Source organism: Coloeus monedula (genome assembly GCF_965178545.1).
Source record: "Coloeus monedula genome assembly, chromosome: 14".
Taxonomy (NCBI): Eukaryota; Metazoa; Chordata; class Aves; order Passeriformes; family Corvidae; genus Coloeus; species Coloeus monedula.
This window is the reverse complement of record NC_138794.1, coordinates 285,941-300,240: the sequence shown is the minus strand read 5'-3', so window position 1 is coordinate 300,240 and position 14,300 is coordinate 285,941. Positions and strand designations below refer to the sequence as shown.

The 14,300-nt window shown below is 42.8% G+C and overlaps 3 protein-coding genes across 4 annotated transcripts in view; 1 reads left to right on the top strand and 2 right to left on the bottom strand.

Annotated features, from left to right (window-relative positions):
* RAB27A (RAB27A, member RAS oncogene family) overlaps positions 1-5,768 on the bottom strand; it is a 31,107-nt gene extending 25,339 nt beyond the window's left edge. The window contains exon 1 of one of the 2 annotated variants that reach the window (XM_082290497.1): positions 5,665-5,768. The gene's annotated coding sequence lies outside the window, so the exon portion shown is untranslated. Of the gene's footprint in view, positions 1-5,007; positions 5,026-5,664 lie in introns of those variants that run through there. The other variant, XM_082290498.1, reaches the window with a different exon arrangement.
* A 1,661-nt stretch (positions 5,769-7,429) lies between these two features.
* The window catches only part of PIGB (phosphatidylinositol glycan anchor biosynthesis class B), a 9,313-nt gene continuing 2,442 nt past the window's right edge, over positions 7,430-14,300 (top strand). The window contains exons 1-9 of the mRNA XM_082290496.1: positions 7,430-8,150; positions 8,244-8,376; positions 8,619-8,736; positions 9,396-9,500; positions 9,646-9,776; positions 10,376-10,516; positions 10,925-10,976; positions 11,401-11,612; positions 12,828-12,892. Coding sequence (XP_082146622.1) covers positions 8,069-8,150; positions 8,244-8,376; positions 8,619-8,736; positions 9,396-9,500; positions 9,646-9,776; positions 10,376-10,516; positions 10,925-10,976; positions 11,401-11,612; positions 12,828-12,892 — 1,039 coding nt within the window. The 5' untranslated portion in view covers positions 7,430-8,068. The remainder of the gene's footprint in view (positions 8,151-8,243; positions 8,377-8,618; positions 8,737-9,395; positions 9,501-9,645; positions 9,777-10,375; positions 10,517-10,924; positions 10,977-11,400; positions 11,613-12,827; positions 12,893-14,300) is intronic.
* Positions 11,717-14,300, bottom strand: part of CCPG1 (cell cycle progression 1) — a 27,099-nt gene continuing 24,515 nt past the window's right edge. Inside the window, exon 12 of the mRNA XM_082290491.1 lies at positions 11,717-14,136. Within this exon, the coding sequence (XP_082146617.1) occupies positions 14,078-14,136 (59 nt within the window). The 3' untranslated portion in view covers positions 11,717-14,077. The remainder of the gene's footprint in view (positions 14,137-14,300) is intronic.

Below are 14,300 nucleotides of genomic sequence, written 5' to 3'. Positions count from 1 at the left end.
ACCAAATTAAACACCTGTGATGCCTATTTTTTTCTACCATTTCTTAAAGCATGAACACCATTAACATTACAGCTCCTTCATATTCCCATTTATTCAGAGACTCCCCGGGTTAACCAACCTGACTGGTCGATCTGCCTTCCTTCAGGGTGTGTAGGAGGAATGAGTGGGCTTGGAAAGGTGGTGATTCTGCAGTACATTACCAAAGTAGGCCTTCGGTTCCATTGGCCCCATTCCAGTCCCTGTGTGACTCCCAGTTACTAAAAACGTTACTGCTCCCATTCTTCATGCTCCCACAGGATGCTAGGCTGAAGAAAAATTCCCTAGGGCTCAACACACCACACTGGAGATTACAAATGCAATAATGACTTCTTGGAACAAAGCTCCAAATTTGCAATGCAAAAAACAAAGCTGAAATGAGGACATGCCTCTTAGCCTGGTTTCCTAAGGAAACAAAGCTCATTAGAGAAGGGCAGAGACACTGAATTTCTGTTATTTCTGCCTTCTCCCCCAACGTTTGAATCTGCTGATCAGCTTTAACATTCCTTTACAGAGGGGAAGAAGCCACATAGATCTGAACTTTCTCTATACTTTGTGAAAAAATGGCAAGCTGGGTAAAGGGATGTGTGGGATGCTGCCTCCCCTGAAAGCCAGCAGTTACAGTTTCCAGTTCTGCAAGGGAAACCCACCAGCTGCCCAGGTCGTACCTGCCGCAGCACATACTGTGACCGTCATTCAATATTACATTTGCTTTCAAGTTGAATTTAAAAGACACCATCTATTTCAAAAGCAAATCTACTATTAAAAAGTGAATGGAATAAAACCAGTGGAGTTTTGCTGAATTAGCAGTCCAGATTGGGGGGGGGGGGGGGGGAGGGGGGGATGGGGGGTGCTGTCTCACGTTTTAAAACCTACTAAAAAGCATGATTCTACTTTTGCAGCACGTTCTTTTCACAGGCCTTCCAAAGCCTGCTCTGCAGCTCCTCATGACACACAGCAGAATCTCAGGCCCTGTGGGCTATATCCAAACAGACAATTCTAGAAAACCATCAAATAAAGATTTATAGTCACCTCTTCCATTTCACAGATAAAGAGCATTTTAAAAACTACTACTTTAACAGCTCCAACTTGAGTCTACATTTATCCAAACTAAAATTATGAGAATCTTGCTATTAAATTCAGAAGAAACACAATCAAATCAGACAGTACTATCTCCAAACTCTGTTAACACCATCTCTATACAGAGATGTCTATCCTGACACTGTTCCAAGAAAAAAATATGGAAAAAAAAAAGTATTAGTCAGACAGTTCACGCTCCGACAGAAAAGACCTGTCAAGCTGAATCAATGTTAGAGGAGAAAGTCAGTGGAGCATGTGCAGTTACATGCACAGGATCTGATAGTGCTGCGTAAGAAAGACTGTTGGAAACGGATGATACCAGCAGGGCTAGAACTAACCTGATATCTGTATTTTGGGTCATATTCTGTCACGTATAAAGTTTGGTTTAGAACAAAACCACTGGGGATGGGGGAGGTGGAATTATGATTAGCCTCTGCAATTAAAAAAAAAAAAAAAAAAAAACAAGCCACCATAAAAAGACCCCAAATTATCCTGCTTTTTGCTATAATTCACATTCTGAATGTTATTAGGCTTCCAAGCAGACTTGGAAAGCACCAGCCATTGGCAATAACTGTAGCAGCAATTCATCTCATACAAACCTTGCATAAAACAGTTTCACAGCACAAGCAATCCCACAACTGTGAGCCTTGAGTGATTCCCTGAAATTCTCAAAATGCACCACCACTCCATGACAGTCACAAAATCACCAGCAGGGATCTCCAGGAGGAAGCTAATTTCCCTCAGCAACTACCAATATAAAATACTGTACTAGCAAGACTGGTGGATACACAAGAGAAAAAACAGAAAACTTGCATTTTTTATTCATAGAAATGAATAAAGTTTTCTTTTCCCCCTACCCAACATACGTGGTTTATTGGTCCTTATCACTACTAGCAGTCTTCAGTCCAGTCCAAGTATTTCCTCTCCCCAGTGATGTTACTGGAAAGAATTGTTTTCTTCCTTTCAGTTCACAGAGCAACCGTTTTCCTTACCGTCTTTGGGTGATAAGAGAACCAAATGAAATATCCCACAGTTAGGAAGATAATGAGCCAGACCTTAAGACAGACTGGGCTGACTTTGGACAACAGCACTTCTCCAGAGAACCTTCATCACCTTCTAATGACACATGCTTAACAGAAGTATTATAAAAATTGTGCAACAGTTGTTTTCAATTTTGCTTTGCATTCTGCTGTTTCTAATTCAAACCTGAAAGGGGCTTACATACTTGAAAGCCTATCCTTTCCAACAAAATAAACTGCTCTTATAAGAGGCGTTGCTTCTACTCTTGGAGCTCAACTTACCTGAAAGTATTACTCCAGATTCAGAGTTTTTATCCACTTTGCTATTTATTCCTTTATCCTGTTATCACCTTTCAAACCAATAGCTCTGCACAGCTGCAAAACCGGAATCACAAACTCCAAAGTTAATTTGGAATCAGCTACTTGATTTACTTGATGGGTGTAGCAGTGTCCTTACACCCATCCAGTGTTTTATTTGCATATAAAATATCATAAAATATTTTAGCAAGGTGTACTCCTTAAAGTCCTTTCATTCACATATCACATTGACACTAAGAATTATTGCAGAAGTGCAGATTAATTTTCAAAATACCCTTCACAAGTAAATTTTTTTTCAAAATACCCTTCACATAAACTTGACTTTCAATTTAAAAACATTGCTCACATACATACCAACTTCTTTTGTCTACTGCAAACCACAGACTTCTGGAAAATTTTTACTCCTGCTAAATTTGTATCTTCACTGGTGTTTTCTGCCCCTTTGCTACCTTATTACCAGTCTTCACATTGTCTTCCGGAAGTGCCTTTTTCTGACACGCTTTATTCTTACCCATTTCTCATTAGTAAAAGTATCAGACATAGGGAAAGAAAACAGTATGAGAAAAGGGTTTGCAAACTCAGGAAAATATCACTGCACTGGTTTACATTTTGATATCATCCTCAGGGCCATAGAAGCAAGGACATTTGCCTGGAAGAACTTGTTAGGTCAGCTCCAGAGTGCTGAAATGTGCCAAAATGTCAAAAAGATTCCACCACCCAGTATATGCAAAACTGTCACACACACCCCTAAAGCATCCTCAGCCCTTTGAAGCCACACCAACACCAGAGGAAAAAAGTATGCTAGTTATATGCCATATTTTAATCTATATGTCATAAGGCTTATTAGACTGTAAAATAAATCACAGGCACTGAGACTACTTATTACTATAAATCAAAAGTAAATTCTGCTGTTTTATGTATGAAAACACAACAACGTTAAGGCTGTTCCAGGAAAGAAAGTCAGGGCTAGGACTTATTCACAAAGCTCCACCGGAGATAAAAGGATCATTAAATCATTAAGTGATCTCAGCTGATTTAACATGGTTCAAGTTAGTCCTGCCTCCTGACAGGGATGCAGTTCTGCCTAAGAAGAGAATAAAAGAAATCTCATAACCAGATGCTATACCCAGAGGAAGACTGCTTTGGAATATATTTGTATGAATAGAAAAAAAGTGTGTTTCTGCTATAGAAAGCTGCCTTTTAAGTAAGAATTTATCAAACCATGCTGTACTTAGACAACTTTTTTGCCATGTTTGAAGCCAGTGTTGTAAACTCAGATTGTATTTGCAGCACTGGGTGGCATCTACAAAACAGGAGCAAAAGCAAGCTCCAGAGCACTACATATGCCAAGCCCAGAAAATGTTTACCTATAAATACCTAAGTAACCCTTTGCAGGACCAATCACAAGCGCAGAGTACAATAATGCTGCTTTAATATAGAAGGGAATATTTGATGATTAATTATTTAAATCATGAGTTTAAAACATTTTAAATGCAACTTAATTATTTGCTGGGACATCAACAGGGGAAAAAGAGTTGTCATTCTTTATATTCCACCTCTAGTGCCAATTTTGCCTGTTTCTTAAAATTAAATTAATTTCTAACTACCTCTGTTGACTGTGACAGACTGATCTTAGTAATGGTGTTGATCTGCTAGATTATGCTGAAAGCTGACAGACCTATCACTGGTCATTTAGCAGCACAGTAGATACCCGGCAGTAACAGCACAACCAAGAATTCAAAGGCACACAGGGGTTACTTCATGTAATACTTGTTTCTGTAAATGTCAGAAGCTATTTAAGAATTCTTTTATCTCACCATATCTTCTCTTTGAAAGAAAAGGAAATGTGTAACCAAGTGATAAAATAATGTGCTCCCATGTTTAACAGTAGTGATAAAACAAACTTACAGTCTGGTTTTAGACATCTGGTCGCTGATGAGAAACTTTGTTAACTGTGAAAATAAACCAGTGTAAGTTGTAGAACACCCTCTCTCCCCAACTCCTTTGTGCAAGAGATGTTAAATTAGAACCCTGAACATGCTGTTCTTTTTTCCATCTTTTTAACTTATGCTTTTGAGACATCCATTTAGCATCACAAATTCTACTCCTACATTTACCTAACATTTAAAATGCATATGGTAGTATATGCTTTTCCCTTGCTGGAAAATACTTGGAACACCCACAAAATTAGTAAAAAGTTTGTGACAAGAAAGAATGGCTGAGAGAAGATGTCTGTGTAAGATTAAGTTTCCAAGAAACCGCAGGCAGAATAGATTTCGTAGAGTTTCAAAGAAAAACCTGTAAGTACAGTAATACATCACCTTGCAGAACTAACTCCAAACACGTATGCGTTATCCTGATGAAAATCTCCTAAGCACCGTCCATGAGGGAAGGAAGCGTTAGAGGAGTCATACAATCAGAAAGCTCAAAATATTCCTGATGCACCTCTAAGAGATAAAAATTGAGTGGCTTTGACAGTTCTAAGCATGTCCTTTATACTTTGCTAGCACCATTAAAAATACCACTTATATATCAATATACTCTAGTTACTTACGGAGCTAGGAAAATCAATAGGTGCTTCTGATAGATTTAACTTTCTTTAGAGCCAAGGTCATCCAAGTGTAAATTCAACCCAAGCATTGCAAATCAGGCTGAAGGGCCCTTCTGAGCCTTCTTAGCAAGAAGCCTCCCTCAGACAAACATGCACTGTTCAGAAAGGAGCAACAGGTCTGTGGATACTCACATATAAGATTTAAATCCTGGCTAAGCAGATATAACATTATTATAGTGCTTTCACAATAATTTACCATTTTTAAAAAATTTAAACCAGACATGCAATCCCTTTCTCCTCTGTAAAAAGAAACGCACGCCTAAAGCGGTGGGAAACTTGCAGGTGCTACAGCTGCTGCGCAGGAAGGCCCGAGTGGGGTTATTTGTTCGCATTCAGGGCAGCAGCTGTGAAGGGAAGCACATGAGGGGCAGTTCAAAGGCCGAGGCTCCGAACGTCTCGCTTCGATCTCCCGAGTGAGGCCCCTTTGTTAAAGCCCGGGTCGCTGTTTTGGAGGCGCGGGCCGAGTGATAGGGCGGCAGCACCCCGAATTCCCTGCCCGAAACACCGTCCGGGAGCTCTGATCAAGCCCTCTGCCGGCCCGGCCAGGCCGAGCCGAGCCACCCCGGCTCGCTGCCCTGCTCGCCTCCCCTGCCGCTTTACCTGCTCGCCTCCCGGCCGCCGGAGCTCCCTAAGCCGCGTCCCGCCGCACCTGCCCTTTTTTGGTCTCCGACCGTGTCTTTTCCGTCAAGGCAACATCACTTCCCGTAAAGCCCGAGGTGGGGGCGGGTTGGGCGGCGCCGCCCCGGCGTGTCCCGGCCCCGCCGCAGCCACCTGGGCGGGGTGAGCGCAGCCCAAGGGCAGCACCGCGCGGTGCTCAGCGGCATTAACCGGGCTGGCTCTTCAGCCCTTCCCTCCTCACCTCTCTGAAAGATCCTGCGCCATTTAGTAAGAATTCATGAGAGGCGAAACAGGTTTTACGGCGAAAATGTGCCGTGCCTGGTTAATGCGCACCACTGTGGGTTTAATGAGTTCTTCCTGCCGCCTGCTGGCTGCCTGCCCTCCCCCGCAAGGGAAGAGTCCTCTTCACTCTCAGCAGCTGCCCAATAAACGCTTTCAATCGAGCAGTTTCAAGAATTCAGCAAGCTGTCTTAAGCTCACTTGCGTCAATAACCCTTTCCACCTGCATCACTTCAGACATCCTCTTTCTTTAGACTTTTCTAATTCAACTGCCATCTTTATGGTCAATTCCAGTAGTTATATTTACAAAGGAAGTGCCTACTAGACCTGAACTACACCTCTTCAAAACAAGCTTTTCAATACATAGTGGTATTGTAAAGGACACTGTTGGAGTCACTGCAGTAGTTCAGTGTTTGCAGTCAACTTTTGCGGCAATTTGTGGCATTTCCTCATAGAATCATGGAATAGTTTGGGTTGGAAGGGACCTTAAAGACCATCTAGTTCCAACCCCCTGTCATACGCAGGGACACCTTCCACTAGACCAGGCTGCTCCAAGCCCCATCCAGCCTGGGCTTGGACACTTCCAGGGATGGGGCATCCACAGCTTCTTTGGGCAACCTGTACCAGAGCCTACCACCCTCACTGTAAAAAATTCCTAATACCTAATCTAAACCTGCCCTCTTTCAGTTTAAAGCCACTGCCCATGTAATATTATGTCCAAACAGCATTTACTGCACTCAACTGCACCTCCCAGTCCACCTTCTATTGCTATCCTCCCATTTCAGCTTCCATACCACTGCCTCCAGCTATCACATTGTTGGCTTAAATTATAAAGACACCCAGACAATAGGTTTCTTCCCGCATTCTGTCCAAACAGGATTCTGTGTTAAAACCAAAACCTGACATAAGTTTGTCCCAAGATCTCCTGGGTTTGGCTTCTTTTTAGATTTACTGAAGTCTTGACATATCTACTGATCTGGTTTCCCCAAGTCTCAGATGCTGTTCTGCTGGACTAATCCACACCTATTCCAAGAGCTATGCTGTCTTCCTGAGTTACGCACCGAGGCTCTTCTCCAAGTACAACCCATTTTTCAGGCAGACTTATTTATTAAATATCCACTGTAACCTCACTCTGTCAGGAATGAAAGCTGTGCGTATGCACATGTGGTACGTGTGTGTATGTACCTATGGCCAGGTCTGACTGTAAGCTAAGGGTGAAAAAGCTGAGGGCAGTTCCTCTCTCAACCATTTGCACAACTGCTTTCCCAACTGAGCTGATATATTAAGAACTGAAACCGTGAGAAGCAGAGAAAAATTGTATTTATCACTTGGAGGATCAGATCAGAGGCAATCCAAGAAAACCCATGGAGCATAACCACGCAGGAACAGCTTTCTTCTTCGAGTTTCCTGATGTTATATAACTTAAGATGTGAAACAGACTTTCAAACATTCAGAATGTCATACATAATTCAACATTCACGTCCCAAAGTCTGGTACCAAACACACAGGCACGCAGCTGCAGCTCCAGCAGGCGAGTGGCTCCAGCCCGTGGCCGGGCTGCAGAGGCGGCTCGGGAGGGACGGTCCCGGCAGGTGACGGTCGCTCCGGCTCCGAGCGGCTCCATCGCTCCCGACGGACGGGGTGTGCGAGGGCCGGGCTGCGAGGCGGTGCCTTGGAACGGCGACGCACGACTCCCTCAGGGCCTCTTGCCGGGCGCGGCGTCCGGCGGCGGCGGCGCGGCGGGGTCGGCGGAGCCGTGCGGGGCCACGGGCGGCTGGAAGAGCGGCCCGTAGATGTAGAGCCCGCTGGCCACGCCGAGCGCCACGGCCACGGCCACGTGCTGCAGCGGCAGCCGCCCCCTCATGCCGGCAGGCAGCGCCGCCGTGCTCACGGACACGCGTGGGGCGCGGAGAGCACGGGGCGAGCGCGCACTGACGGCGCGGACCCGGCACGGCTCAGGACCGCGGCCCAGGCCTCCGGTCCGCCACAGGGACCGGACGGAAGTGCCGGCGCTGTCCCGCCCCCCGCGGTCGCGCATGCCCAGGCGGGTGGAGGCCCCGGCGGGTGGAGGCGGCCGCGGCACTGCGGGAGCGGATGCCGGGGGCGGATGCCGGGGGTGGTGCGCCTCCGCAAGCGGCGGTCGGTGCTGTACAGCTCGGCCGGCAGGGCCGCCGCGCAGCGAGGCGCCGGTAAGCGGGGGAGGGTCGGGTCGGGTCGGGTCGGGTCGGGGGGCAGCCAGCGGCCCCCGAGGGACCCGTGACGGACCAGTCTCGCCCCTGCAGGTGCGGCCGCGCCAGCGCCGCTGCTGGCGCTCGCCCTGGCGCTGCGGACGTTCAATTGCTTCCTCGTTCAGACCAGCTTCGTCCCGGACGAGTACTGGCAATCGCTGGAGGTGGCGCATCGCATGGTCTTCAAATATCCTTCGCCTGCCGCGGCCCCCGCGCCCTCTTATCGCTGCCCGCGGGCCGGAGGGGACGCGGCCCCCGCGGTGCCATGAGCGGGAGAGCGCTCGGGTACGGCTTTCCATGTAAGGTGTTGGCTTGACCAGCAACAAACACCCCACCGTTCTGGCCCAAGCGGACAGAAGGTCTCGACCGAGATGTCTCGGGTGAAACTTTTCGTTTCAGTTGGTCATGATCTGTCCTTAATATTCATAATTATGGTTACCTGACTTGGGAATGGACAAGTAGCCTAAGGGGCTACTCGTACCCGCTGATCTTTGCAAGCATGTACAAAGCATTACAGCTGCTGGCTAAGGATAATGTTCAGCTGCTGGTGAGTATAATCAAAAAATGCGCATCTGCTACTAAAATTCAATTTTAAAGCCTTGTATTTAAATAACAGTGTATTTTTATTTTTGTCCAGGTAAAATGCAAAGCCTTGAGTCTGGCAATTAGAGATACGTGAGCACAGAGACCCCACTGACTTTGCATGGGGGCAGAACTCATTCATAGATCTCCAGTCACAGCGCTGATGCCTGTGGCTGCAGAGGATTGATTATTCTTGGCCTCCATCAATGTCTTGGAGTTTCATACTGATTGTGTTTGCAGCTACATCATAATTGCCCAGTGGTTCAGTTTTCCAAAGTGTTTAGCAATGTATATTTGTACTAAACTAAACAAATTGTACTAAACTAAACAAATAACTAACAACAGCTCCTTTTGATTTCTATTGGAGATGAATGGCAGATAATTCTACTTGCCATCTCTGAACACTTTCAGTTGAACTTTAGACATTCTTTTTTTTGGCAGAAATACTATCCTTACCAAAGGACCTTACTATTTCATTTGTTAAATCATAGAAGGCTATAAAGAATATTCACTAATTCACTATTTTCTTACCTGAACAGTCATTCACTAATTCAGTATTGATCTCCTAAAACTTGGAATTTAACTTGGTTTGTTCCAAGTACAGTTTTCTCTCTGCTTACACAGATCTGGGTCCCTAGGCTTGCACAGGCAATGCTGGCTGCTTTTGCTGATGTGAAGCTTTACTCACTAGTGCAGCACCTTGAAAATTCAGAAACAGCGAAGTTTGTGGTGAGTCACAGCCTTTATAAAATTAGCATGTTAATAAACACTGGTTTTGCAGTGTAAATAAGAGCAAAATTATAAGTCACACCTTGATGAATTACCATCTTCATTTAGGAACTTGTTTTAATGTGTTGTTCATAATTATTTTCAGTTCTTCTGCCAGCTCTGTTCCTGGTTTACATGGTACTCCTGTACCAGAACTCTAACAAACACCATGGAGACTATTCTTACAATTTTTGCTCTTTCCTACTATCCGATAAAAGGTTCCAAGATGGGGAACAGGTGAGAAACTTCTTCCTAGCAGTACTGATGATTTTTGGTTTGGGATAACACCAATCTACTGATACTGTTTAAAATGATAACTTTTTTCTTAAAATGTAAGGCAACCAAAGCCCCCTCATTCATGTAGCAAGAGTTCTGTCTCATGGAAGGAACACTCTGGTATTTCCTCTAAATATTTTTTTAAGGTTATGTTATAGCTGGTATGTAAAATTAACTATTCCCCAGTTTCCTCATGCAGAGTGTGACTTTGTGGGAAGCTTTATTTTAAACTTTAAAGGACTAGAATATGTAGTAACTTGGGAAAAGATAATAAAAGCTTTTTGGGGTCAGATATAGGTGAATTTGTGGTCACAGTTTTCTTTACCACTCACTATTTTAAAGTACATACCTCTAGTGAGCAACTCCGTTGCTAACAAAGCAATTCTAGAGTTGCAGCCTTCCAAGCAAAACAGGGTTTCTGCACCCAGAGAATAAAAGTTACTTCCAGTATGAAAAAGTTTTGGCCAGAGACATGACAGTTGTTGAAATGTCACTGTCTGCAAAAGAATTGACCAGACCTTTTGATAAGCTTCTGGGTTTTTTATGTTTCTTCCTTCTAGCTGTAAATATTTAGCTTTGGTAGCACTTGCAATTGTTGTTCGTCCCACTGCTGTTATCCCATGGATGCCTCTGGTCTTCAGTCATTTTTTGCAAGAACAGAGAAAAGCAGACCTTATCCTACAGAAGTGTATTCCAGTTGGGTAAGTTCTTTCTGAATTTAACTGGGACTGTGCACAGCTACATCTTAAGATTGGTTTTACCACTGCAAAGACAGACAAGCCAAAAAAGCTGATATCATGTAAAAAAAAAAAGAGAACAAATAGAGTCCTTTTGCAGAAGTTTAAGGAAGTGGCATGTTTTTTTTTAAACTGTTATATATGCTGCAAAAAAGCACTAGGAAAGATTTCATGATGGTGAGATATGAGCAGCGTTCCAGTTTAATCTGGGATTGTGTCAAGGATACCAGGTGATGGCAAGTAGCCACTGTACGAGGGCCATGAGTATGGATAATCTTAAAAATACTAGGAATAGGAGTTTTGGCAGCTATCTGGAGAAGATACAAAAGCAGTTCAGGCAATATCAGTGCAACGAACTTTCCATTTTTGCAGATTGGTCACAGTAGGAACCTCTTTAATAATTGACCGTGTGTTTTTTGGTGAGGTAAGCTGTTTTAATCTTGACTTATTAGAAGAAGGTTGGGGTTTAGTATTTTAGCATTGATGGATGTTTCAGACTTCTCTGACTTTTCTTGTTTCTGTGACAGTGTCTGGCATGTGATCTCTAACTATATCCTAAGCCACAAACCTTTCAACACTGACTTGTCAGTTATTTCAAATGATGGACTGCTACATCAATCAGTCTGCTCAGTCCTCAACAGTTATCAACAAACTACAAATCTACACACTTCTGTGATAATTGCTGAATACGGGAAATCCATGATGAGTCTTAGTGGAAAAAAAAAACCTGAAGTAGGAGTAAAAATGTATCATTTAAGGCCAGCGATGACTGTAGTTCAGTGCAGCTGTTGGTTTTGACTTTGGATTTGTGTTTAACTTCCCCCTCCCCCCCCCCCCCAATCTCCCAGTGGGTACTGGTTCAGCTGAACTTCTTGAAATTCAACGTGCTGCAGAATTTGGCAACGTTTTACGGCTCTCATCCTTGGCATTGGTACTTCACTCAGGGACTCCCAGTCATCTTGGGTCCCCATCTGCCTTTCTTTATTCATGGCTGTGTGCTGGCACCAAGAAGGTACCGCATCTTTCTACTGGCAGTGATTTGGACAGTGCTGGTGTACAGGTAATCCCTCCTAAGTAGAACTACTGCCTCTCACTGGTTGTGTTCTTTGCAAAGCTCATGTCCCCTCCAGAACAAAGCAGCATAGTATTCAGGTTAAGTGATAGAAAACTTGAAACTATTCAAATGCTCCAAGAAATGCAGTCAGTTGCAAAACTGTTTCTAGAATTTTGTGTAATACTGCTTCTTGTATTGGCACCAATATGTATCCTTAGAACTGATTAGACCTTTAAAGAATAAAATAATTCATCATGAAATGCAGTGGAAATTGAAAGAAAAAAAATCCCCAAACCAACACTCAAGCAGGTGTTTAAGCAAAACCAAAACTAGTCAGAAAACTGTGTTCACTAGAAGCCTGTTAATGAAAACACCATTTCATTTGGTTCTTTAATGCATCCCCAGTAAGGTGAGAGGTTCTTAGACCTCTAAAACTTACTCCATTCACAAGTTTACACACAGCTCTTAACTATCATAAGGCTGTATGTCTCATTTTAAGCTCAGAAGTATAAGAAAAGGTAAGATTTTTCTAAAGCATCAGAATTAACTGTAGATTAAACAGGAGAGACACTTTCAGACAAGAAAAAATACGGCAAATAAATAAATACAAAGCAGTAAATACTATTATACTCAAGTAGTAATAGACTACAGCAAAACAGTAGCAAGACCAGAAATGCCATTTCTTCTTACACTCCAGCTCAAAACTGGAAGTAGCTCTATTGGCTTTAGGATTTTTTTACCTTCCTTAGTCATTTGATTCCCAGGACATGAGTGTTGCAATAATCCCCAAAAAAGCCCCAAAAGTTGGCATGGGAAATTGTGTAATGTTGTATTAGCAGGGGTGACTGTTAATTTGCTAGATACAAATGGGCACTTAAATTTTAGCTTTTCATCCACACTATTTATTGTGTCTTATTACAGAAAACAGATTGGTGAAGTACTGGCTAAATTACATCTAGTTGTCAAAGAACCAGACCACTTAATTGTAGCCAGGAATTTTTTCCCGTACTTGGTTTAAACTGACCAAATAATCTTAATTCTAGTATACTTACTATGTTCTTAAAAAGCGACAACTTGGATTTTTATTCTTAACTGCTTCAATACCAAAAGCTTCTTAATACATGCACCTGCTCTTCGAGTCCTCTGTGCTCCTAAACACATTTTGTCAACAGAACTGAAGCATTTAAGTTTTGTGATGTAGCATTGTATGTTTTATTACAGCACACTGAGCCATAAGGAATTCAGGTTCATCTACCCAGTACTGCCATTCTGCATGATTTTTTGTGGTAAGCATTGGTTTCAAATGTCTTGCAACCTTATCTGGATATAACTTTTACCCAGAGAGAGACTGTTAATGGTTAGTGTAGGTATTTGACAAAGGATTCTTAGAATTAGCCTAGCCTTTTCTTACAGCTAGTTAAAAAGAGAAAGAAAAAACATGAGAAGGAGCGAGTGACCATAGCACAGATAGAGAATCCTTAGCAAAAACATGACAACTGTCAGTGACTCCTAACTTTTCAGCATTGCCCCCTTAGAATGAATCTTTTTCCTTGCTCCTTTGTAGTATTCCTCCACACAGTACTTTCAAATATGCCTGACAAATGCCTTTAACTATGCAAGAAAAAAATTAAACTACTCTTTTCAGATGTTACAAAGATTCAGATGTTATAAATAAAGATTAAAACTTCCGGAACATGAAGCTGTATAGCTTCAGTTTAAATACAAGTTCAAAACTGATGAATCACTGAACACTGTAGTTTTCTTTAACCTATTTTGCTAGTCTAAACAAAAGTACATCTTATTTCAATAATTTTGCTCTCTGCAAAAATCAAATACACAATAAGCCTTGGCATAGTTCACTAGCAGCAGGATGAACCCGTTCTACCTTACATGCAGAAATATTCCAATCAAACAACAAAAAATACTGAATATCCCTCAGCTTTCATGTCTGTAAGGGAATGAGGTCATCTATACAATTATCAATTCATTATCATCCAGTTGGACACTTTAAAAACTAAAGAAGTTACTTCTGATCACTCCATGGTTATGAAGAGGCCTCAATTGCTGAAGACATTATAAAATAAAAGCAGAAAAAAAAACCCCACATAAATTTCAAAGTAATTTCCAACCACACAAACATAAGCCAAGTGTGTTTCACAAAAGCAGTAAAAAAAAAAAATGCCCATAATAGAATGTTACCAATTTTATTTAAACCACAAACTAATTTGTGGACTTCATCCAAGATACAATTTGGCAGAACTGACCAACTGAAGACTAATTTACTTTGCTTGTTACTGATTTCTGGAACATGCCTTGTAGCTTGTTTTCTGTGATTCAGTACAGGTGTCACAAAGCTACATAAAATGTTTTTCTCATGATACTGACAAGCACATGACTTGAAAAGGGTTTTCAGACTGGCTGCAACATGAAGCTGGTGTCTGTGCCATGTTCATCGTCTGTGCCATCTTAATCTAAGGGACTTCTGCAACGATCTCCCCCCAGAAGAAATGCCTTTTCCCATTATTAGCTCCTTCAAGAAAAGTGGGGGGAAGTGGCGGTGATTGGGGATGGGGAAAAAAGTGGAGGAATACGCTCTTTCAAGGCCAGAAGCTCAAACTTTAATAACAGTAAAGGAATGCTGTAGTTTTCAGCATTTTGGAGAAAAAGAATACCACAGCCATGCATGTGTAGTTA